The sequence below is a fragment of the Cyprinodon tularosa genome, unplaced genomic scaffold (assembly GCF_016077235.1).
Source record: "Cyprinodon tularosa strain WSP-4 unplaced genomic scaffold, ASM1607723v1 ctg255, whole genome shotgun sequence".
Lineage (NCBI taxonomy): Eukaryota > Metazoa > Chordata > Actinopteri > Cyprinodontiformes > Cyprinodontidae > Cyprinodon > Cyprinodon tularosa.
The window spans coordinates 308,184-333,478 of NW_024038948.1; the positions used below are offsets into that span (position 1 = coordinate 308,184).

The following is a 25,295-nucleotide window of genomic DNA, read 5'->3' on the forward strand; positions in this document are numbered from 1 at the left end:
CCATATGCGCTGTGACCATAGGTCAATGTTCATGTTAGTTTGCTGTTTACAGTACCAGGATAGACTTCTTGAAAATAAGACATTACCAAATTGTTTTATGCCTTTTTTTTCTTTTTTTTGCACACTTCAGTTGCTATATGAAGAACAAATGCTAAATGAAGGTATTCCACCAGACAAAAATTGAATGGAAGGAACCTGAAACTCTGCGCTTAAATACATTCCCGACTAAATTATGGACACATTTCAGGTGTGATGATTGGCCAGGTGCGACGGGTAAAACAGGAGAAACAGAGCCAAAAAAAAGCTACTGAAACTCAGAGTCATTACTAACCATATACAGACAACTGTGACACAATTTAAGGGTAAATAAACATGCCCTTTTAGATTTTTTATATATAATATATATATATATATAACTAAGCACAACCTGCAACACTTTTACTGCCATGTTTGTTTATCCACTGCCTTATAAATGGAAATACCCATTATGATCGTTAAATACTAACAAAAGGAACATTCTAAACTATTACCCTACCCTGAAATCATGCTTTTCTTAATTAGCTGTTGAAATCTGGTAAGCGAAGTTCAACCAATGATCTTATTAACCGAACTCTGCTAGCAGCAACATATCTTTCACTAGGAGCACCACAGACTAATTGGCTTCTTCTATTTACTTCTTTCTTTTCAGCAGCAATGATGTCTTTTTGTTTTTAGATGACTTGGAAGTCTGCTTCCAGATCAGCCTAACATCGTATAAGAGCATTGCACACACTGTGTGTGTATGTAAAAACTATGTTGGAAGCACTGAAGGTAGTTTTTCATGCACAAGTCACTCGATCCCAGTGCTTTAAGGTTTCTTGTTATACACAGAACAATTTCTTAATTTTAACTCCACGAACAAGGAGACTGAAAGAAAGTTGTTTTTGCTCCAAGTAATGAGCAGTATATAGAGGACTAGTCTAAAAAAAAACAAAAACGGAAAGCTTCCCCCCTGCTGTGTTGCGTCAGTCCACAGCCATTTCAAATAGTGTTTGCATGAAGTCAGCCGTGGCTTGCTGTTTCCTCTGACAAGTTTTAAACCATCTCCAGACTATAGTGTCAACAGACAGACCACACACTTCTGGGATCAATAAATTTTAAGTAAATAATGAAATGCAGAGTTCCGAGATGAAAGTGTAGCCCTGTACTGTTGGCTTATAAAGATTTAAAGTGTGACAGATTGATCAAATAAAAGTACTATTGTTGAGAGAATAAGCTTTTTTAGGGGAAATTCATGAAAAATGAATGTGAGGTAAATAGCGAGACGTAAAGTGACTTTTTGAGCTCGGAGATGCAGATCCAATATGGAGCCACTTTGCAAGAGTTTCTGAAAGTAATAACTTAGTGAAACTCAAAATATATATTTACCAGTGTACTTGCTATTGATTGGTTTATATTGTGACTTGAGCCAGGAGAGCCATGAGGTTACATCATGCTACTGAAATACTATCATACTACTAATAATAATATCATGTACTGAAATACTGTAAAAGCTTGTATCATGAACTACACGAACTTAAACTCATGGAAAGAAATTCAGATGACTGCTGAGGAGGGTTTATGATTGAAAAAGGTTAGCCACAGACTGACATGAGAAAAGAACAAGATTCTATCAGAAAACACATGTGATAAAAACCAACACACCTTGTTATTGTGAAAACATGACAACAATGGTTTAGAACAAACAACACAATAAGACCAAAAAGAACATAACTAGAAAACATTAGAAATTTAAACATATTTCATATGCTTTCTTTCTCTACTATCTTTGTTTTTGCTGTATCAGCTCACTTTGTCTAAACTAAATAAATTAGAAAACTTGATTAAAGTGGACTGGGAATATCCCCTTAGCTATCTTTAAGTTTGTTGGGTTGTGATCAATTTCAGAGTCAATTAAAGAGCAATTTAGAAATTGACAAGGCAGAAAGATGCAGAATGGAGCTCATTCTACTAAATACCAGTGAGTGACTCTCCTCCTGAAATTGCCTTATCTTCCAGTACAAAGCAGAATTGGATTTCTTAATCAGTGTTCTGCATTGACTAAGACTGTAGGCTCATCCGTCAATAAAGGCATTCACCATTTAGTGTTCAAAGCATCTCCTTTTTCAACTTTGTACCATACTTAAGCATGAAATTTGATAGTTATTTCCATCTTCAGGGCATTGGACCACTACAATTAGTCATCTATACAGTGGGGGGAACAAGTATTTGATACACTGTTGATTTTTCAGGTTTTCCCACTTGCAAAGCTTGTAGAAGACTGTAATTTTTATCATAGATACTCTTCAACTGTGAGTGATGGAATCTAAAACAAAATTCCAGAAAAATGTAATGTATGATTTTTAAATAATTAATTTCCATTTTATTATGTGAAATAAGTATTTGATACACCAGAACAATGAAACCTAATATTTGTAACAGAAACCTTTGTTTGCAATTACAGAGATCAGACGTTTCCTGTAGTTCTTGACCTGGTTTGCACACACTGCAGCAGGGATTTTGGCCCACTCCTCCATACAGATCTCCTCCAGAGCCTTCAGGTTTCGGGGCTTTTGCTGGGCCACACGGACTTAAAGCTCCCTCCAAAGATTTTCTATTGGATTCAGGTCTGGAGACTGGCTAGGCCACTCTTGGACCTTAAGATGTTTCCTACGGAGCCACTCTTTAGTTGCCCTGGCTGTGTGTTTTGGGTCGTTATCATGCTGGAAGACCCAGCCACGACCCATCTTAAGTGCTCTTACTGAGGGAAGGAGGTTATTGGCCAAAATCTCACGATACATGGCCCCATCCATCCTTCCCACAACATGGTGCAGTCATCCTGTCCCCTTTACAGAAAAGCATCCCCAAAGAATGATGTTTCCACCGCCATGCTTCACGGTTGGGATGGTGTTCTTGGGGTTGTACCATCATTCTTCTTCCTCCAAACATGACGAGTGGAGTTTAAACCAAAAAGTTGTATTTTTGTCTCATCAGACCATATGACCTTCTCCCATTCCTCCTCTGGATCATTCAGATGGTCATTTGCAAACATCAGACAGGCTTTGACATGCGTTGGCTTGAGGAAGGGCACCTTGCGTGCACTGCAGGATTTTAATCCTTGATGGCGTAGAGTGTTACTGATTGTTTTCTTTGAGACTGTGGTCCCAGCTCTATTCAGGTCATTGACCAGGTCCTGCCGTGTAGTTCTGGGCTCATTCCTCACCTTCCTCAAGATCAATGATGCTCCACGAGGTGAGATCTTGCATGGCGCCCCAGACCGAGGGAGATTATCCGTTAATTTGTATTTCTTCCATTTTGTAATAATTGCACCAACTGTTGTTGCCTTCTCACCAAGCTGCTTGCCTATTGTCCTGTAGCCCATCCCAGCCTTGTGCAGGTCTACAATTTTATCCCTGATGTCCTTACACAGCTCTCTGGTCTTGGGCATTGTGGAGATGCTGGAGTGTGATTGATTGAGTGTGTGGACAGGTGTCTTTTATACAGGTAACGAGTTCAAACAGGTGCAGTTAATACAGGTAATGAATGGAGAACAGGAGGGCTTCTTAAAGAAGAACTAATATGACTGTGAGAGCCAAAATTCTTACTGGTTGATAGATGATCAAATACTTATTTCACACAATAAAATAGAAATTAATTATTTAAAAATCATACATTGTATTTTTCTGGATTTTTGTTTTAGATTCCATTACTCACATTTGAAGAGTACCTATGATAAAAATTACAGTCTTCTACAAGCTTTGCAAGTGGGAAAACCTGAAAAATCAACAGTGTATCAAATACTTGTTCTCCCCCCTGTAGGTGATTTTCCAAAAGCAGAAAGCAGCCCTTTGCTGGTTAAAAATAGTCATCCATAGATCAGGCTTTCCCATATTAAATCTGTTAGAAGGGAAAAAAAAAGAGTGGTAAAATTAGTCTGCCTGTCATGATGGGTCTAAGGTTCCTAGCCCACATGCAGAACACAACGGAGGCTGGGTAAACAGAGTTTATTGAGAGATACACTTAAACACAAGATCAGGAACTGGTCCGGGCTGGTTCACTGAAGTCTGCAGAGATGATAGTTTGATTAGGAAGCAGGCTGATGAGTTATGAGTCTTTGATAATTCAAGAGTATACCTTGATAGAGTCCGGGCTTCTCTTTGAGAGAGAGAGGGAACCGTTGGGTCCAGAGACTGTTTGTTCAGCAGAGTCCAAGAGCAGCTGCAGCGTCTTGCTTCTGACTTTAATGGCAGACCTTGATCAGAGTTCCGGCTCTTAACTAAGAGCAGCAGGGGAAATCCACATGGGAATCTTCAGGTTTGGCTCACTAGGGCAATCTCGGCAGGTTAAGCTCATCCAGAGCTTCAGGTTAGAGACAGGTTTCCTGTGAGGCAAAAACAAGGGAGAGTTAGAATCAGATCTCTCTCAAGAGACAGCTAAGATTCTTCAGGTTCAGGCTCAGGTCGCTAACCAAACTAGGTCAACACTGTGGCTTCGAAGCAAGGTCTGGCAGCTGGTTATAAAGGGAAGGTCTCTTGATGAGTAGATGCGTCTCAGGTGTGCTGGAAGACTCCAGCTCCAGAAGACCCACGGCGCATTCTGCTGGAGGAAGGTGGTACAGCTCCAGATCCCAACACTGCCGAACTCTTATATTTTCAGCCATAAGATAAGATATCACCTGTTTCACATGTGGACTGAAAAACAATGTGATACCAATTATCCCCACCATTCAACATATCAGGGAGATTTTAGGGCTTAAATATAAAGGTTACTTTACTAGCAAAGAGGGCGCAATGGCAGGTTAAACTGACAGCTTTAATTTGAGTTTAAAAAAAAAGAGATACAAATAGGAATTCATATGTAGGGTTACTTACTTTTGGGAATTTGTCTAGCAGGGAATAAAGAAATTAGGAGTCAATAACCCATAAAATGTAGTTCCCAACTAATTCTAAAGCCTTGGTTGAAGATGCTGTGAAAAAATAAAGTTAGAAATTTTAAAATTTGGATTAAATAATATTGAAGGAAAGGAGGTAAGAATAGGAAAAACTGAAAAGGATTAATTTAAATAAGAATGATGATAACTTATAAAAATGAGAGACAGGCATATTCAGGGGTGGGTAAATGAGATTTTGTAAGATGAGAAGAGACAGATATTAGTGGTGAGAGATGAAGGAGGTGGATAAGGGTTAAAGATTATAGATAAGTGGAATTATCGAGATGAAAAATATGCTATGAAAGGATGACAGATGGATTAAATGAGGGAAATCAAACGAGTGATGAAAAAGATGTGTTGTGTGCATAGCGTATAAGAAACCAGGGATAGATATGATAAATGAACCCAGAATAGATAGATATGGATGGCAAATTTAATGAGAAAGATATAGTGGGATGAGAAGAATTAGAGTTTAAGAGGAAAGATGATGAGTTTTTTAGGTGATATACTTAGGATGAGAAGATGTATGGAGGATGAAGTAAGAAGAAAGATGGAGAATGTAGAGGATGAGTGGAATAAGAGAAATGACAAAGGAGGTTTAAGGAAGATGTGTGGAGATGAGAAAGTGTTAAGATTTTGGAATAAGTAAGACAAATGAGCTGAAGAGGAAACTGATCTTAGGATTCAATTCCCAGTAAAGGAAACTGTGTTGTAATGAATACAGTAGGTCGGAGTTAGGAATGAGAGTAAAGGATGAGTGAGATGAGAAGAGGTAGGTTTGAAAGGATGAAGGATACTTGGATAAAAATACATATGGATAATAGATTAGGACACTAAGTTGATACAAAAACTTGAGTGGGAAGAAAAGCATAAAGTGCATGAATAAGGGCTGAGGGGAATGAGAGGAAAACAACAAGGTTTTGTGGGAGTTTATGAAGAAATGAGCATTTAAAGAATAAACTGAATGGCATTTGGGAGAAATGAAAGTTAAAGAAGAGAAGGTGCATCATTGGCAAACTGCCAGTTACAAGAAGGCTTTCAAGATCAGAGATCTTCGGGTCTGATCCAAACCCAACAATATGGCGAGTTTGTTTTCCTTTCGGGTTCCTTGCTTCACGAAAAAACAAATTTCAGATTCAGGTTATGTTAAAAGAAAGTTCAACACTCCCACCCTAAGAATATGCTGTAAGTTGGAGTGCACATACACACCGCATTGGTTCCCTGAAGATGGGTTCAAATAGAGTTTACAGTGCACTAGTGCTTGAAAATAAAATAAATTGGCTGAGAAAGTAGAAAGCTGGCACCATGTCTGCAATCATCATCTATTATGTTTTACTTCAACCCCTTGGAAGGAGGGATCGTAAATATGATTGTAATATCTGTATTGGGGTTCTCTAGGTCGTTCTGTTTGATAAGGTTTTGCTTTGATTAGATTTGACTTTTTTTTCCATCGCTGTAAAAACAAAATGAGGTATTATGTAATTCTTTAGTGTAATGAGATATCATAGCAGGAGATCTTATGATATTAAAATGTCACAATATCTCAAATCAGGGTGAATCTGTTGTTGTGAACTAGTAGTATGTGAAAAAGAAAGATACGTAAAAGGGTTTTGACATTTCTCCCCTTTTTGTTTTGAGAAATATGGGATTTCCCGTTCTGCATAGTAAAATCATCATGACACCGAAGAATTTCTTGGCCAGCCAAATTTAAAACTCAATAATTATCTTTCCTTCAACTGAGTAATCACATATTTAACATAAGGGACCATGTAGCTGATCACCAAAGCTCGAATCATTACAGTGGAAGGCTTTCCAAGTGTGTTTTAATAGTTTGTGTTTGTCATTTTTCCATTTCAACAGAGCAATATTTCTCTGATTCTGCAGATGTAAGATAACTGCATTGTTAGAAAGAGCAACAATTACATTTTTCATTGATGGAAAAAAAATATGAGTCTTCCGAATTTCATAAAAGATCTGTTTGCAAATTTTTTTTATTTCTGCTAAGATATGCAAACACATTTGAAATATAATCTGATTATGATTCAGGCCTCTTTTTCAAGTGAGTATATGTGGATGTGTTGTGCACAAAAAATGTTTTTTTTTTTTTTTTTATGCTTAAAAGGGGTTTATCTATTCAGATCTTTTTCCTTTTTGTTTCTCTTTAAGAAAAAGAATCTGAGTATTTTGTTGAGCCTCTGCTCACTGGCCTGCTGGGGAGTGATTCTGCTGTCCGCCCGCCTCTACTGGATGGGAAACAAGCCTCCAAACTTCTCCAACTCTGACAACCCAACAGCTGATTCCCCTGATTTTCTCACACGGACACTAACATTCTTCTACTTGCCTGCTGCCAATGCCTGGCTCCTACTCTGCCCCGACAAGCTCAGCTTTGACTGGTCCATGGACGCCGTACCCTTGGTCAGGTACTTGGCCGACTGGAGGAACCTTCACACGGTTGCCTTTTATTGCGGATTGATTCTCTTGGCTTTGTCTAGCCTTCGAGGTTCTGGTTTTGCAACAAGGGAAACCAACGGGAAAGCCCATATAACAAATGGAAAATCTGTCACCAATGGGAATGGTTACCATGCCCCTGATACAAACCAAAACACAGACCTGGGGTTGCCAAGGCCCACTTTGAATGGATGTGCTGTACCTTACCACTGTTACTCACAGACATCTCTGCCTCCCACAGAAAGCTTAGTTGTGTTTTCCTTGAGCATCTTGGCATTGCCCTTTATCCCAGCCACCAACTTATTCTTTTATGTGGGTTTTGTAATCGCAGAAAGGGTACTCTACATCCCCAGTATAGGGTATTGCATACTTGTTGCAACAGGTGCACGTACCCTGTATGTCAGACTGAGGACTAGAGCCTGTAAGTTTATAATGTTGTCTCTTTGCATTGGACTTGTTCTTCTAAATGGGCTAAAAACAGTTCAAAGAAATAAAGACTGGAGCAATGAAGAAAATCTCTATAAGTCCGGGATCCAGGTCAACCCTGCAAAAGGTAAGAAGATAATCAGTTATCATGAGGACATCTCTCTAGTCTGTTAAATTAACCTGGCTGAAGTGCCTTATAAACTTTGTTTAAACCTTTCACCATTGTTCCATTAAAATCACAATTCTATTTGAATTGTATTTGGTGGTGGTGCCTAATTTTAAAGGAGAAGCAAAATGTACATAGTTTTCTGTATTTCTATACATTTTTTTCTCTTTTGTAGAATATGTCTCTTCCAGCTCTTGACATCCAAATAATTTCTGTAGATAGATCTTCTGCCCAATAATCTTTGCAAAATAGCTCAAGCTCAGATAAGCTCAGATAGGTTTAACACATTCCAATGTTCACACAATACAGTATGAGCAAAAATCATTTTATTACGCATTTAATAGTAAGGAATGTTAGAAAAGACCTGATCAGCTACTCAAACAGAACGATAGCCAACAACAATAGCAATGAGAACAAACCCTTTTTTTTTTACTTAACAATGGGTTACACACATTTTAAACTGTTATCAGCATACTGATAGAAACATTCTGCTTCTGAACTTTAACATGCAAGCCGATATACTCCGACATTCATTTTTTGGCAGTTGGGTGATGATGAGCTTGTTGCTGAACAGAACAGAAGTACTTATATTTATAGTGGCTTTACTGTAGCCAATCTTTCATAAAGGCCAAATTTATGGGGTACCAATTATTACACAAAAAAATTGAAATCTAAATGTCATTTTTTCTTAAAAGCTGTGCATTTGTTCTTGAATTGAGGTCAGTAAGACACTTTTCCAATGAAACAAGACAATTTACATTTGAAATAAAAAAAAACAACTTAAAAATGTAATTGTATTATTTCATGTGCATATTATATAATTATCTTATTTTAAGAGAACAAATAATAATTCCATTGGCAGATCATCTTTTTTACCTAATGAAATTAAGGGTATATTTACTTAAATTAAGAAATGGTGACTTATTTCTAGATCGTTTTTGCAGTGTATCACTGGGAGCATTAAACCTTAATAAAAATCCTCCTTATCCATTTTAGCAGCTTAGGTCAGTTTTTCCCCAACCTTTTTTGACTTGACGTACCAATATCGGAAATTTGTCTTACATGAGTTCCCCCCTCTCAGCCAAAAGAATTGATGATTGTCCAAAAGTGGAATGTACAATAACTAATTATGAAATAAAAAACAACGTAAAAATATTGACTATTAAGGAATCAAAATAAATACAAAATAAAATCATATAAATCATAAAGCCAATAAAACTGAATCTCCTCTGAGTAACTCCCTCACATTTAAACTTGAAAAACTAGGAACAAAATATTGAAGAAAAATTATGGTCAGACTGACCTAATTAGCTTTACTTTGTCTTCATTAAGACAACTGAGCTTGTTTGATGAGCTCCGATAGATCAGTGTGAAAAAAGAGCAGAACAGAGCTATTCTCTACACCCAGTCTGTTCCTCTGCCTGGTTTTGATGTGTGTCATAGATAAAGGTGAAGTCAAACATACAAGAAAAACTTTCTTTTTTGGTTGATTAAAGCTTGTTTATTTTTCAAATTGGTCCTCACAAAGCAAAACAGATCCCAGCCCTCTTTTATTTTACTACCTAGGAAATAAAATATTTTCATATACCCCATTGCAATGCACTCGTACAACACCAGGGGTGCGCTTAAGCCCGGTATGGAATCATTAGTTTAGAGGGATGGTCATGTGATGAGATGTTTGCATTAGTTCAGTTCTCTTTCCGTTTTCTAGTAATTAGGCATAGGGCATCAGATGACAACTGGTTGCTCAGAACTGTATTCAGTTCAATCAGATTAAAGAGGGTTGGTTATATAAAGCATATAAAATTTTTCTTAGCAATAAAAAAATAAAACATGTATGTTTCTTTCTACTTAATGTGCTACTTTGTGTTTTTTCTATCATATAAGTGTGTTTTTCTACTATTTAAGTGTTGATTGTCTCCATTAGCCTGGGGAAACCTAGGTAATGTACTGAAGAACCAGGGCAAAATGGCAGAGGCGGAGAAGGCATACCGAAATGCTCTTCACTACCGAGGGAACATGGCTGATATGCTGTATAACCTGTGAGTGTTAGCAAAATGTCACACCTACATTCTTTGTAGAAGGGGTCATATTCGTTCATGCCACCACATGAGAAAATAGAAGTGATATACCAAAAGATTCAAAGTAGATTAAAATATAACAAGAATTTACGGGCTGCAATCTGAAATAGATTAAGCGCAGCAGAAATAAAGCTTGTGAGAGAGAGCAAAAGTGTCACAGCTACGGATTTACTTTGTGTTTCCCTAAAGACTCTTTATACCTTCTGCTCATGATTTGATCAGTCGTGTTTGCAGAGCCTGTCGGAGAACAGAAAACAATTTCTAATCTGGAAGGGTGTCAAAGGTGCTATGCTCCCCCAAATGGATCCACGTTCTTTTAAACCCTCACATCTCGTCTTATTTCATAGGCGTCAGTAAGCTCACAAATCATTACAGGGAGAGGGGAGAAGAAAATCTGGCAGGTCATTCTTAAAGGTAGAGAAGCTCTTTTAGCATGATAAATGTTAGGATACATTGGACTGTTACAGTGTTTGAAAGGATTTCTTCTTCTAAAATGATACCTATCAAATATAGAATCTGATAATGAGTTTGCCATAACATTAAAGGTTAACACTTTTCTCCTTTTCATCTCAGGGGTTTGCTGCTGCAGGAGAATGAACGTTTTTCTGAGGCACTGCATTATTACAAGCTTGCTATTTCAAGTCGACCAACTTTGGCATGTAAGCATTCCGTCTTGTATTTGTTTGCTGAATAATATTGTAAAAGCATATAAGGAAAGTACTATCAGCAAAGATTCTCCTCCTTCCCTCTTGGTTTGGACTTGTCTGGTTACATTACACACAACTGTCCTTCTTGGACTGTCGTAATGCTGCAGTTTTCATGCTGAACTGGATGCTGCGTGACTGCACTACTATTTAAAATAACCTCATTCAGCTTGACGGTAAAATGATAACATTCAATCTCACACTCGAGTGCTCACATGTGAGATGATCGTTTGTCTTTCACTCTTCCAAGGGCAATTTTATATAGAAGGAAAAGTGTCCCTTCTCAATGTTCAGTGTGATTAATTGACTTTTAATCCTTCTGAGCTTTATCTCTTCAAGGTAAATGTATTTTTTATTCCCCCCTTGCCTGTATTTATTTAATCTCCCTTTGACCTTTTGCTTTCCTCCATTTGGTCATATCATCACCTATGTATGGTTTCCCCTGATACTCTACTTACTGACTTTGTAGACATTAAAGCCTTTTGAAAAACATTTTTTTCTATTACGTATAGTTTCACTTTGACTCTGAGAAAGGTGCTGTATACATGAACTTTGTAGTCTACACATCTTTTTTTTCCCTCCTTAATAAGATGTTTGTGTCAAAATTAAGGCATGCTTTATTTTAAAAAACACGTTTTTCAAGTCTTGTTTGTGTCTACCAATTGATTTTAAAGAATGCCGTTGTGATTTGTTTCAGAATTTTTTTCATTAACCCAAACCTATTTTCTCTTGACTTTTACTCATAGCTGCTTACCTGAACACAGGAATAATCCTCATGAACCAGGGTAACTTGGAAGAGGCCAAGCGTACCTTCCTCACTTGTGCTGACATCCCGGATGAAAAGCTAAAGGATCCTCATGCCCACAAGAGCTCAGTCACCAGCTGTCTTTACAACCTGGGCAAGCTGCTTCATGAGAATGGACAGCAAGAGGTGGGTAGATTTTTGGAGATGGTAACAAGGTCCTATTTCAAGAGCTTGTTAAACATTTTACTTTAGGTGCATTTTATAGATGCAAATAGACAAAGCAAAATGTTAGGCTTTTTTGAAACCATAACCACAAACCTTAATGTATTTAAATCGGATTTGATATGCAGTTAGAGAAACACAAAGCAAGTGGAAGGAAGATTATGGAAGTTTTAAAACTTTTTTTGTCCTGATACCACTAAATAAAAAAGTAAGCGCATGTGAAGTTTGTTTGAAAATAAACAAAATCATGAAGAATGAGCAATATAACAAAGAGTTCTGAGATGAATTTGTGGGGAAGTTTGTAGTAGGACTGGGGTAAAAAAAAACTATATCCTAGGCTGAGTGTTTCATAGAGTATGTCATGTTTGGTTTGACATGTCTAACCCACATGCAGAACACTCGGAGGCAGGAGAAAAGTTCAAAGGTTTATTAAGAAGATTTGTACACAATAAAGGACTGATCCAGAGGGGAACTCGTCTGGTCACGAGTGGGTTCTGAAAGGCACACAGATAAATCAGATCCAGGACTGGTCACGAGTAGGTTCACTGCAGAGGGGGACAGAGGAGTTAGTGAAGGTCCAGGTATTTAGCAGGATTTGAGTGTGCAGGGCTGTACCTGTTCTGGAGTTGAACTGAGCAGCAGAGGGGGGGGGACCTTGAGGGTCCAGAGGCTGTCGGCAGGCTGAGGGCTAGGCGGAGGCAGAGCTTAATTTGAGTGCAGGCAGATAACAGATTTGAGTTTCCTTCCAGTATCTTCTGAGAGCGGGCAGGCAGGTCTTAGACAGGAATTGTTCTCCAGAGTTCTTTTGAGAACGGACAGGCAGATCACCGGCAGAGAAACTCTTCAGGGTTTCAGGTTTCTGGCAGATTCAATCTAGGAAGCAGAGAGGAGAAAACAGATCAGGTTCAGGTTTTCAGAGAGTCAGAGGTTCAGACAGGCTGGTTGGCTCAGGCTTGCTAACCGTTACTGGCAAACACTCTGGCACTGGAGAGAAGTCCTCCGCCTCCTTAAATACAGATCTCCTGATGAGCAGATGAGCGACAGGTGGTGCAATCAGCTCCGGCTCCAGGAGATCTAGTACGCCCTCTGGTGGAGAAAGTGGACAGACCTCCAGATCCCAACAGTGTAGTGGTCAATCCATTATTTGAAAAGGAAAAGAATATCATTGAACTGCAAACCAGCCAACACATCCACCAAGACTGGCAGACAAGGACACAATTAATCAGAGAAGGAGCTGGGCAATAAACTGGCACTTCACATTTTATTTAAAACAATTCCAATGGAGAAACACGGTAGTGGCAGCTACAAGCTGTGGGTGTGCTGCAGCAGAGATACAACAGGTGGAGATGATGGATGGTGTTAAATATGATGCATAAATAAATAAAATAAAAACAAAAAATTGGTAGAGACTGTAAAACACTTGATCCTGCTGCAGAGGTCGGCCTTCCAGAAGTTAAATAAGGCTACGTTCACACCGCAGCCTGAAGTAACCCAAATCCGATTTTTTTTGCCCACCTGCGACCTGTATCTGATCTTTTCATGCCAGTCTGAACAACACAGATCTGATTTTTTCCAATGCGACCCAGGCCTCTTGGCTATGTGGTCCTGAATCCGATACGAATCTGATCTTTTCAAATGCGACCTGTGTCTGAACGGCCAGGTCGCATTCATTTGACCTGAAAGCCATTAATACCCGACAAAGGTCACTATTCTGCATCTTGCTGTGCAGAAGCAGCAAGAAAAACAAACACCATGGCGGACAATAATGCGGAGAGTACTATTTTTTTTAACCATCTTGAAAAGATTGAGGGTTTTAAGGTTTGGAAAGATAGCTAGATGTGCTCTAGCACTACATCCATGTTTACTTCCGCAAACATAGAGCACGCTGGCTTTTGACGTCATTGCGTCCTCTAGTGTGCATCCAGGACACTTAAGCTGAATGAATGCAGTTCACAAAGGAGATTACATACAAGTCATATATATTTAGAAATGTGAATGGCAAAGCTGAAAGATCAGAATTCACAAAAAAATCGGAATTGAGCATCAAGGCCTGCAGTATGAACGTAGCCTAGACAGCTGTAACAAAACGGTTTACATCAAAGCATATCCTTGTGTTATAATGATTTGGTCAAACTGCAATGCAGTTGAAAAGTGATTGCAAAAATGTGCACTATTGCTATCCTAACTGTGTTCTAAGGAAAAATGGATGCATATTTAATCCTGATGTACAAAACTAGCAAGGACTTGTTTGGAATGGCAGGAAAACATGGTTCTACAAGGTATGGATTTAAAGAGATATTATAAAAAGACACACCACACCTGTGGATTGGATATGATGTCTTTAGTGTCTCTATTAAATCCTATATGCTCCCAAACCTACATTGTAGTCATAGAAATTTGGCAAAATGTCAAGCAATTTATGAGGTAAAGATGTTTTTCCAAATAACTGTATTTAGAATTTAGTGTAATACTAGAAGTTGTTAGACACTGAAACGGCTACTTCAGTTAATGTTTGACTGTCATGGACCTATATACTGATGCATAAAAATGAATCTGTTCTATTTTTGTGCTGCAGGAGGCCCTGTCTTTTTATAAAGAAGCAGTGCAGAAAATGCCAAAACAGTTTGCACCACACAGCCTTTTCAACATGATGGGTGAGTTACATTTAGGTCTGCTGAATCTTTCTGTGCAGTCCATTGGATTATGGAAAATATGTGAAAATGTAAATTAACTACAACAGGGATTTCTGCTTTTAAGTTACTATAGTAGTGCGCTAGAACTTTGATGAGTTTTACATCTTTTCCTTAGGTTTATGCTTTGAAACAGGTAAAAGAGATTGACCTAACTTCCTGTACATAAAAAAAAAAACTTTACCAAACGAGTCAGATTACCAAACAAGTTTTTGAAGACACATTTAGAATTCTTTATTCTTTATTTAAGATTATCTTTTTTAAACCTCACTTTCCCTTTTTTGTTATTCTAGCAATGATTAAATCAGTAAAAGCTCATCCTGATAACATGGCTGAAATCTCAAGGGAATATCAGCATGTAATACTTGGACAGAGTAGAGTAGAATGTAGAAATGTGTTTAGTCAGGTGGTTTGAAGGGTTTAGGGAGCGGCACTATTTGTATTAGTACAATGGTGGCTTGAGGATACGTTTTCATAACTGATGTCACTTAGCTCATCTGTTATTACAGGCAACAAGAACATGTCTTTAGTAGAACCCAACAAACTTTGGGTTTAACGTTGGGTCTCTGTACAAAAAATTCCAATGCTAGAAATGCTGGAGCTTACTTCTTAAATTGTGTAGTATATAGGTGTCTCAGTCAGCATTTGTTTAGCCCTGATACAGATAAGAAGACAATAGAAATGTGGATTATTGTTTCAAGCCTGATGCTTTATGTAAATGTCAACTGTATGGCTATACGTTTTTAAAACAATACAATAGGTTTGTAATGAGGGATTCTAATATTTCAATTAAAAACTGGTTGTGGGAATGGTGACCGCTGTGAAGCATCAGTCAAATGCTTGATGTCCAAAATGTTGTGGTTTATTCACCATCAAAGAAGATCCATACAATATTTGTATACTGGTGGGTTTAAAGCAGATACAGAGTGTGTGTGTGTGGTTCTACAAACAGAAAAAGCAGAAAATAAACCTAATTAGCATTGCCATGTGGCTGGCTGGACATCATAATTACAATTACCAACTATCATCAAAAATATAATAAAAATACACATCTATCTGTAAATAATAATGTCAGTAATTTACTTACATATCCTTGGACGCACACAGAACACAAAAACCAGTGGATGGCGAACTAAACCAAAGATACAAAGCAGATTGTGTCTTCAACTATCCTTCATCTGAACTGCCATCTTAGTATTGAAGGAAATTAACAGAGAACATGACTGGGCAAAAACCCCAGCCGCAATACCTACCCTAACCAGGGGGGGGGAGCTGAGGGGTACTTCTACACACCACACACAAACAACCCCAAAACCCCCAAAGCCCTTATAAGCCGCCCCCAAATAGCAAAGTATATTTTTTATCCTGGAAGGACTCCCATTGAGAGCAGTCTCTGGAAGGCCCTGGCAGTGGGACCAGGGGGCAACGGGCCCTGGTGTAGCTCCGGTCTTGACCTGGTTTCCGCTGCCCCGGATCCTCCCGTCTGCACTCGGGGTGACCTTTCGTTAACCCTACAGCCACGAGACTCTGGGAATTGGGGGCCCACAATCATAGCAAAGCCCCTGGCGAGCGGAGTGGTGTCCCCTGCCATTTTCGTCGTGTCTGGGGGAAATGGCAGGGGGTGTCTTAAAAACTTCCTCCAAACTGGTCAGCCAGACTGGGTTGTCTCCAGCGGCTCGGCTCAGCGCTCAGTTTCCCGGTACAAAACCTGAGGCAAAGAGGGGTCCTGCCCCCCCTCAAGAGCAGTTGGGTGTCATGGATCTGGGTCGCGATGTCACTGGTACAAAACCCCCGTGGTTTCAAATTTGGGAGTAGCCCTCAATTTCAAAAAAGGGGATGTGTGGGGGACCTCTTTTTCACATCTGTACTGGTGGTGGCTACGGGGCCCGACTTGATGGACCTGATCTCTCTCTCCCAGGCCCCCCAAAGTGGGGTGCCTTGGGGGATTAAACTGGAATTCCTGGGTTTTTCCATGGACTGTAGGGCAGGGTGCATTGTTTAAAGGGGTCGTGCAGTTCCCTCTCCCCCCTCTGAAATTGTCCCTGGCCGAAGTAACTCAGAGGTTTCCCTCTGGGGGTGAATCGGCGGAGTGCCATCGAAAGGAACCCTGGTCCAACTAAAAGGGTCTATGTGGACGGCGGGGAAAGGGGCATTTTTTGAATAGTAACCCCCAGCGTTTTCCTGTCGTCGCCTCCCTTTGACAGTAAGGGGGCCCGAAACAAACCCATACCGGGGAGAAAAAGGGTGGTTCAGCAAACCGCAACGTGCAGGGGGAAAAGTTGCCATTTTGGGGTATAACTGGTTTTCCCCTCCATCTCGGCATTCAGTAATGAATGTTGATCCCCGTTTCACGCCTCTCGCCACGGAGGATCCAGTACTTCCGACGTAAATTCAGCAAAGAGGCCTCAGATCCTGGGGGGCGAAAAATCGCACGACCTTTGGATTATGAGCCTGGTGACTGGGGGGGCGGGATCCAGGACGATAGGTGTGCCCTCAGCCTCAAGAGGCGCTGCGCCGCAGTCTTCCTCCAACCCGAATATTGAGCTGTTTGTCATACTCAGGGGCAAGGGCGATGAGCGACTGGTGGAGGGGATGGTTTGCTCTCTGACAGGTGCTTGAGGTCTCGGGAAGCATTCCACCTGATTTTCTCAGAGGTTCTCTCAGCTTTTCGATAGTCCTGGTGTGGAGAGAAGGGCCTTTGCCGTCCCCGTGACGCTCCTGGACCATGTTTCCCATTAACTCTTTAAAACTGCTAACTGGCTTGTGCAGGATAAGGGTGGGGCAGTGGTTTATGGACCACAGAATGTGGTTTTGCGCAACTCTTCACCCTCCAGGGACCCGCTGGGGGTTTGGTTGGCCAGTGTTCGGGGACTGATCGGAATGCTGGGCCGGGCTCCAACGATGTTTTTCCCTGCAAGGTTTCTTGGGCTCTTCCCCGGTTAGTCGTCTGGGGGATTGTTTGAGAGTCCAGTACCCCGGGTTTGGGGCCCTGTTATCTCCGGGATTTCAGCGACTTGGCACCCACAAACACCTTAAATTTGCAGGAGTCTACTGGATCCAAGTCAGGACAGTGGTTGAGTCCGTCCAGAGGTCACCTCATCGGTCTCAGGGTTACTCATGCTGTAGGAGCTTGGCCCCCCCCCTGGGACCTGTAAAGGGCTGCGCCATTTCCCAGCCGGGGCATTGTCTGGGGCGTTTGGGGGCTATCTTGATCGCGTGTCGGGAAAGCTACTTCCACCTTTTTCCCGGGTATTTCTGTACGCAAGTATGTACTGAGCCATAGCTTTCTCAATGCGTCACAGAAATTTGCAGGCTTCGCAGAGCAGAGGGTTGCCCAGAGGGGGGCTTGTATAACAACGAGGTAGGAAATCTCGGGAAAGGGTGTGCGCTCGGTTCCCCAAACTCACCCACCCCTTGAGAGCACCCGTGGAAAGGGGGATCATCCCATTTCTTTCCCTTCCCCCCCATAGGTACTGCACAATGTTTTGGCCGCGGGTAAAGGGTAGGGAAAAATAGTGGATCATAAACCCTTTGCCAGGTGCTGTAGTGTTCCTATGGTAGGAGTAGGGCTTTCTGAAGGTGTATTGTACCCTAGAGTGTCTGACGCACACAGCCAACGAGTCCAAGGGTGAGCTTTTGAGGATCTTCAGGGATTCTGTGGGCCATAGCTCATGCTTCAGATTTGACTCCTTCGGCAGTGGTGATGATTTCCCGGGACATTGCTAGCCCAAAATGGCGCAGACGAAGCCACCTGGGGTTTAAGCGGGGCCCCTGAGTTTGTCAACCAGTGATGGCTTTTCAGTGGAGGGGGACTTTGCAGGTGGTTATCTAATAGAAGCACCGCTCAATGGAAAAACGAACTTCACCCCCTGGTTGCGTGGCCCTGCCACATGCTTCTGCAGTGCATAGTTGAAAGCAGGGGCTGTTTGGGGTTTCCCAAAGGGGAGGACTTCCCATTCATGACATTGGGGGGTACCCCTCCTTTCGATCCCTCCCAAAGAAGCCAGAAAAGGTCTGCCCTCGGGTAACAACCCCCCTGGGGAACTTGCCCTTGATGTCATGCTGAGGGCGATAGCATTTTCCCCGGAATTTAGAGGACACCAAAAGAAGTGGAGGTAAGGGTCGGACCAGGTAGCAGAAACTCTTTTCAGGTTCTGGCCTTTATAGTGTGGAGCATTTTTAAAACAATCCTTTTTTCCCTTGTGCTCACCATTGATGTGGAAAAACCAGGATTGGGTTGACTCGTTACCCCCTCATCTTAAATCTTGACAACATACCCGGTGTTTGAGTTTAAAGATCTCAGCCCCATAGGCGCTGCTTTCTCGGGGGTCTTTAAGCAGAGTCTTTCAGTGTCCTCAGATTGGAGGACAGCTTCTTGGGATTGCGGAGGCAGGGCATATCCTTCACACGTAGCAGGGGTGTGGCGTAGCGAAAGACCCATAACCCTCCCCCCGTACTGTCTTGTGTCAAGCATGTGCACCGCCTCTTGGTCCTGCCTCGACGGTCACCAGCCTTTTACTTTTGTATGGGACCACATCCCTCTCCAAATTCTCCACATGGGGTTGGAGCTGCTCTGAGGGGGAAAGTACGCCAATGTTCAAAAAAAGTTCAGGGGTGGAGTTGTTGCCGAACAACATAGTGGGCCCCTTGGTGACCCAGCCCCGTCTGGGCTTCACAGCCCTGGTCCTCCCGGTGGGGCCCCAAACGGACTGGCTCTTGGGGAAACAGGTGGGAGGTCAGATCCAATGAGGACCATTGGCTGAACTCTATTGCTTTGAGGGCAGGCCTTGAGGTTTGTACGGCGCTGGAGCATCTTAACAGGCTGAGAGTGTTTGCCAAACCCCGAAGGGTTTCATAAAAAGGGTTCTGGATCGGAAGGCTTTTGCGGTTGACCGGCGGTGAAAGTGATGAGACAGAAAAGCCGCAGCACTTTAAGGTCTTGGTGCACTGTTCTAAAAGGGAATCTCTCTGGCTCACCTGTCAGATGTAAGGCCCTTTGTAGCAGCTTGAAAGGGCATTTTTCGCTTGAGCCATCATCAAGTATTGCATAAGTCTCCAAAGCCCTTTTCCCCTGGGTACACACCTTCAACACCTTTAAAAGCACTTGGTGGAGCCTGCCTTACGATTAATAGAGTACTTCGTTGGTCGGGGGCACTCCAAGGGAAAGGGTTTTCCCCAGTGGCTGGTTTTGCGTTGAGGTCTGAAGGGCGTCCAGAGTCTCCTCCCCAGGACTTACACAGCCTTTAGTCGACATTGGGCGCTTTATGGGAAAAGGCACAACGCCAGCACCTTCTGTTGCTCTTGATCCCGGCACTGCGCTGCTCAGTAGGAAGGGGTAAGTAGTACACTGGTTCAAGTAGTGCGGGCTTTGGGACAGTTGGGCATGATGGGAGGATCTTGCTTGCAGGACTGGCGTTAGGATGCTGTCTGGGGACTTCTCAGATGTGGAGTACAGTAGGGGCATAGTGACTTTGAATCCTTTTGTCGCTCTTTTTTTCCCTCTGTGGTCTCTTTCACTTCTTGAACAAGCCTGCCCATACTCTTGGACCCCCTTTAGCTCGAACTTAGCCAGTCGAGAAGTCGAACAAAGTAGGGACTCGAACATTGAAAGATGCACATATTCATGAAAATCAGCACCCGTTCCTGTGGGAGCTTGGGCATCACCTGGTTACATGGACCCACACTTTTGCTCTATATGACCCTCTTCTCCCAGCTTGTCGAGCCCTACCAACCCAAAACTCTCCTCTGGGGCAAACCTCTTGAAGGGGGCGCATCATGCTTCGGTGCTGGTGCCTCCATTAACTCTGCAATGCGCCGTAAAGCAACTGATGGGGTTGCCCATAATCACGGTTAGTGAGGCCAGGTGTCCGTATATGGTTGGGAGGGGTTCAAAAGGAGTTGCTATGAGGAGTGCATCTTAAATTTCAGATGGGCCAGAAGTATTTGGTATTTAAACCTTTCTGTAGCATCTGCGGGAGAAAGGTTTTCAAAATGAGTTTTATCCTATTAAACTCACGGGGGGCCCCCTTTTGTGAAATTGGAATGGGGAGCTTTAGGCCCTCTATAGACACTTTCTCTCTGTCGGTGGGCATAGGCTCCCCCAGGCTAGGGGCATGAATGGGCTTGGGGTCCCGACTGGATGAATGGGTCCGCTTGATTGGACAGTTGCTCTGGCCGGGGGGTGTTTTCTTGAGACACAGATCCCTCGAATACTGCTCAAGTACTCAGCCACCCTTGGGGGGCTCTGGGGCCCTCCCCCTCTTTCTAAGACGGGTGTGCTCTTCCCCGAGAGACACGCAGAGGATTTCTGCCATGATCGGCGTGTCGTCCTTTGCTACAGATGGGGGGGAGGAGGCCATTTCCCCCTCGTCGCTTCACCTTCACAGCTACACCCATGGGGGGAGCAGGGGGCCGTTGGCCTTGGAGGACTGTGAGAGGCTGCGAGGGCCCGCTCACAGGGGCACTGGCGGTATGCGTGCGGTAAATGGGTAACAGGATCTGGCCGTAGAGAGGAGGGAGGAGGAGGCGGGATTGTCTGGCGTTTACTTGTATTGAGTGCCTTTGTTCTCCATTTCAGTGCCTGAAACCTGGGGTTCTTTCCTTAACCTGACGCGCCCTCTTCATAGCAGGGGAGGGGTCTGGTGGTGCTCTATAAACTTGGATCAGGGGTGCTACTTACTGGAGTCCCGAGTACACCGACTCTCTGGGATACTTTGGGCGGCATCATAAATGGGGTCCCGGGTTAGAGAGCAAGATGAAGCAGAGCTGTCTCCACGCCTTCCCACTGTAGGGCTGCTGGGTTAGGGATCATGCGGCTTGGTGCGCTGTAGCGAAGGGGTGTCTATCCTGGGTGGCGTGCACTTCGTAATCATCCATCATGCGGGGGGACGTATCTGAGTGCGGGCGATTATCCGCATTGTAGTTTGTATCTCTCCTCTCATGTGGAAACATTTTAATGTCAAGTGATCACTCTTCCCCGGGTTTTGGCACCAAAAGTAATGAGGGATTCTAAATTTTCAATTAAAAATGGTTGTGGGAATGGTGCCGTGTGAAACATCATCAAATGCTTGATGTCCAAAAAGTTTGGTTTTTCACCATCAAAGAAATCCATACAATATTTGTTTACGGTGGGTTTTTTAAAACAGTAAGGTTTGTGTGGTGGTTCTAAAACAGAAAAAGCGAAAATAAAACCCAATTAGCTTGCCATGTGGCTGGCTGGCATCATAATTACAATTACCAACTATCATCAAAAATATAATAAAAATACACATCTATCTGTAAATAATAATGTCAGTAATTTACTTACATATCCTTGGACGCACACAGAACACAAAAACCAGTGGATGGCGAACTAAACCAAAGATACAAAGCAGATTGTGTCTTCAACTATCCTTCATCTGAACTGCCATCTTAGTATTGAAGGAAATTAACAGAGAACATGACTGGGCAAAAACCCCAGCCTGCAATACCTACCACTAACCAGAGGGGGGAGCTGAGTGGCTACTTCTACACACCACACATCAAACAATCCCAAACCCAAAGTCCTTCAATACAAGGTTTGTAATTGGTCAGCTTTAACTAGCTTAATGACAACGTTCTAGTCACTTGAGTCTTTATGATTATTATCAACAGTAAAATTGCATATTAACACAGTTAGACATCAATATAGGGTACATTTAGCTTGGTAAAGGAAGCTGCTGTAGTATATACAAATATAGGATAGTGCTTAATATTACTTGGATTATTTCCTGCTTCTAAAATTCTACTTTAGACAGATATTCAATTATAACAGACTACTTGCTCTAGCTGATGTCAGAATCCACCTAACCAAGCACTTTGCTTAGGTGTTAGGGAATCGTTTGCATGTTGACACTTTCTTACAAGTGTTACTTTTTCCTTAAACGGTTAAAAACTATGTCTGATTATTAATACTTCATGGTTTTCTACTGAGGGCTTTTTTAGATTTTTTAGGGTCTCCTCTAAGGATTCTTGATTTTTGTTTTTCTGTGGGAGTTATTAATTTGTGTATGCACATTATTTCTGCAAAAAATGTTATGTTTACATAATGAAAGTAAAGTGTTGATTCATGATCTATGATGCTATAGTAATATGACACGTTTCTAACCTATTCTTTAAGATATTAAAAGGTAATGGTTCAGACACCCAACCTTCAGAAAGGTTACACCCCTGCTTTAGAAAGCTAGTGTGAAGCTTTTAATATCATGAAATTAAATTTAAGGCTATTGCTTAGCTGCTCTCTGCACAGCTCCATCGGGACTGTTGGAGCTATATGAAAATAGAGAGCAAAGCTTGTCAGGTGATACAGAACAATTGCATTTCAGCATAAATTATATTGTGAAGGGTGAAAATATTTAGATTTTAAGGATACCCTCATTGGTTAGATCGACAAAATAATGTGCACAGCTTATTATGTGTTTTTTCTTACACAAATATGTCCCTGACTGTTGAAATATTCAGCGTATTAGGCCCTTAGATACTTATCCTTTAAACATACGTACATTGATCAGGAATCCAGGCCAGAAGCTGGGATTGGATTAGGACATCCTTGCATACTAGTTTGGCAATATTTTGCTGTATTTATTAAACTTCTATGTTTTTTGTAGTAGAGATAAAAAAGGTAGAGAACATCAGACGTAGTATAGAACTACCTTTGATGCTATGCAGTTGTATTTAAATATAAACTGATTCATTTGCTTTAAAGAAACCTAGCATTCTTAAACTAGATGTTTTCTTTGCAAATATCCCCACAAGCTTTAGAAGGTGATCGTCATGGCAACATATTATCTTCCCTCCAAAGGCTTGCCTTAGAGTAAACTTTTTGTGAAGCTGTTTGAAACAAATTTGATTCCATCTTTTCAAAAATAATTTCTTTTAGGGATAATTTGTCACTATATATATTTTGTTATTGATATTTATATTATATTAAAAAAGCTGTGATCTTGGATCTGTTTCAGGAGAGGCCTACATGAGGCTGAACAAGCTTGAAGAGGCCGGTTACTGGTACAGAGAGTCCCTCAGATCCAAGCCTGACCATATCCCTGCCCACCTCACCTACGGCAAACTCTTGTCAATCATTGTATGTACCTTTTGAAGATACACAAAGTTTCATACAGATACAGATTAACTAAACATTATGATCATTCCAGTGGTTACCAATACTTACTGTAACTTAAAATGCAGAACTGCTTTGCAACATTTGCAGGATTGCATCTTCAATTTTTCTATGAGTTTAGTTATTTAGTGGTTAGAGCAGTGCGCTTTTGCTATGAGAAGGTTGCAAGTGCCTGGTCTGATCCCCACACTCTGTACTATGGGTCCCTGAGCAAGACCCTTAATCCCACACTGCTCCCTGGGCGCTGCAAAATGGCAACCCACTGCTTCCCAAGGGGATGGGTTAAATGCAGAGGCAAATTTCTCCAGTGTGAAATCCAGAAATGTCAATTTAATTGAATAAGATGCATTCATCTTCAAGTGAAAATTGTTCTGGGTGTGATTTTTAAACTATGTTAGCAGTGGTAAAATCATGCTGTGTGGAAAAAGCACATATGTCCTCTGCTTTTAACTTATCTTCCATTCCGCAGCAACAAAAGCAAATGTGGCGACAGATGTGTTCACAGCTGAGTTAAGTTTAGACTAAGGAATTAAACTGTGTGCCCTTTATGACCCTCTTGAAGATGTTTGACCTCCTTCCTTCCTCAGCCCTAGGTGTCCAGTGAAGACATGACAAACCTCTGAGACTGCTGCATAATTGCAGCTGGAATCTTTCAGACCTGTATCTTATAGTTCCGCTTTTAGTTGAGATCTAAGGATAATGAAACATTGTACTTACATGTGTGTCGCCTGGAGTGGCTTGGCTTTTATTTTTTTTGCACTGGATTACAAAATCCAAAAAGGGCATAAAACACATCCACTTTATCCAGTGACAAAGAACAATTCAGGCTTATCATGGAATGACTTTACTTTTTTATTAAATTTCTGGTTTTGGCTGCCTAATCTCAGTCATTTAATGACACCAGCGGTGAAGGGAAAGGTTTTTGTTTTATATCACCATGTGGTGCAATGCTGTGGGATTCAGACAGACATAGAAATGAGTAGGAGTCTACTTTTGCTGTTACTGTTATCCTCAATTGTATGCCTTGTAAGTACCAACAGAGATTCTGAGAGTCTGAAGCCGATACCCAGGTTTGTGTTTGCCAAGGTCAGAATATTTGTGTGTCCAAGTAGCAAAATATATAAGAGAAATGTATATAATATACATAAGTATATATATATATATATATATATATATATATATATATATATATATATATATATATATATATATATATATATATATATAAACACTACAAAGTGTGGTGAGAGTAGGTCACCATCATTAGGTCAGTAAATTCAAGTATGGTAATTTGATATGATCACCCTTGTAAAAGGGTTACTTAAGTGAAATCCTCTGACCACTAAACATTCCAAAGTCAGCTGTTAGAATCAACAACAGTCTGCAGAGTCAATAGACTTCATGTTAGAAACAAAATTCACATTTTTAATCTTTTTTAACATTTAGCATTTAAAACATGACCCCATGAGCTATTTTAAAAAGTAGCATGATATACTTGGGTGTAAGAGGTATTATCGTGTTGAGTAAATTTTCAATATATCTTAATCTATAATAAATTAAAGAAAGTTAGGCAAAAAAAATTAAAAATAAAATAAACTGCTAGCGTTTAGATAGCACAGTAACTGACAACTCTAAACCAAAAAATGTTTAGTTTTGATTTGTAAGCCACTTGGGGTTTTTAAATTTTGTACAGTTTTCTGGGAGCGTATTCCAAACTGGTGGAGCATAGGAA

The 25,295-nt window shown here is 41.2% G+C and overlaps 1 protein-coding gene across 1 annotated transcript in view; it reads left to right on the forward strand.

The window, feature by feature from the left end:
• The window catches only part of tmtc2a (transmembrane O-mannosyltransferase targeting cadherins 2a), an 85,317-nt gene that overhangs the window by 39,634 nt on the left and 20,388 nt on the right, over positions 1-25,295 (forward strand). Inside the window, exons 3-8 of the mRNA XM_038288424.1 lie at positions 7,115-7,949; positions 9,916-10,030; positions 10,643-10,728; positions 11,520-11,704; positions 14,316-14,394; positions 23,406-23,527. Coding sequence (XP_038144352.1) covers positions 7,115-7,949; positions 9,916-10,030; positions 10,643-10,728; positions 11,520-11,704; positions 14,316-14,394; positions 23,406-23,527 — 1,422 coding nt within the window. The remainder of the gene's footprint in view (positions 1-7,114; positions 7,950-9,915; positions 10,031-10,642; positions 10,729-11,519; positions 11,705-14,315; positions 14,395-23,405; positions 23,528-25,295) is intronic.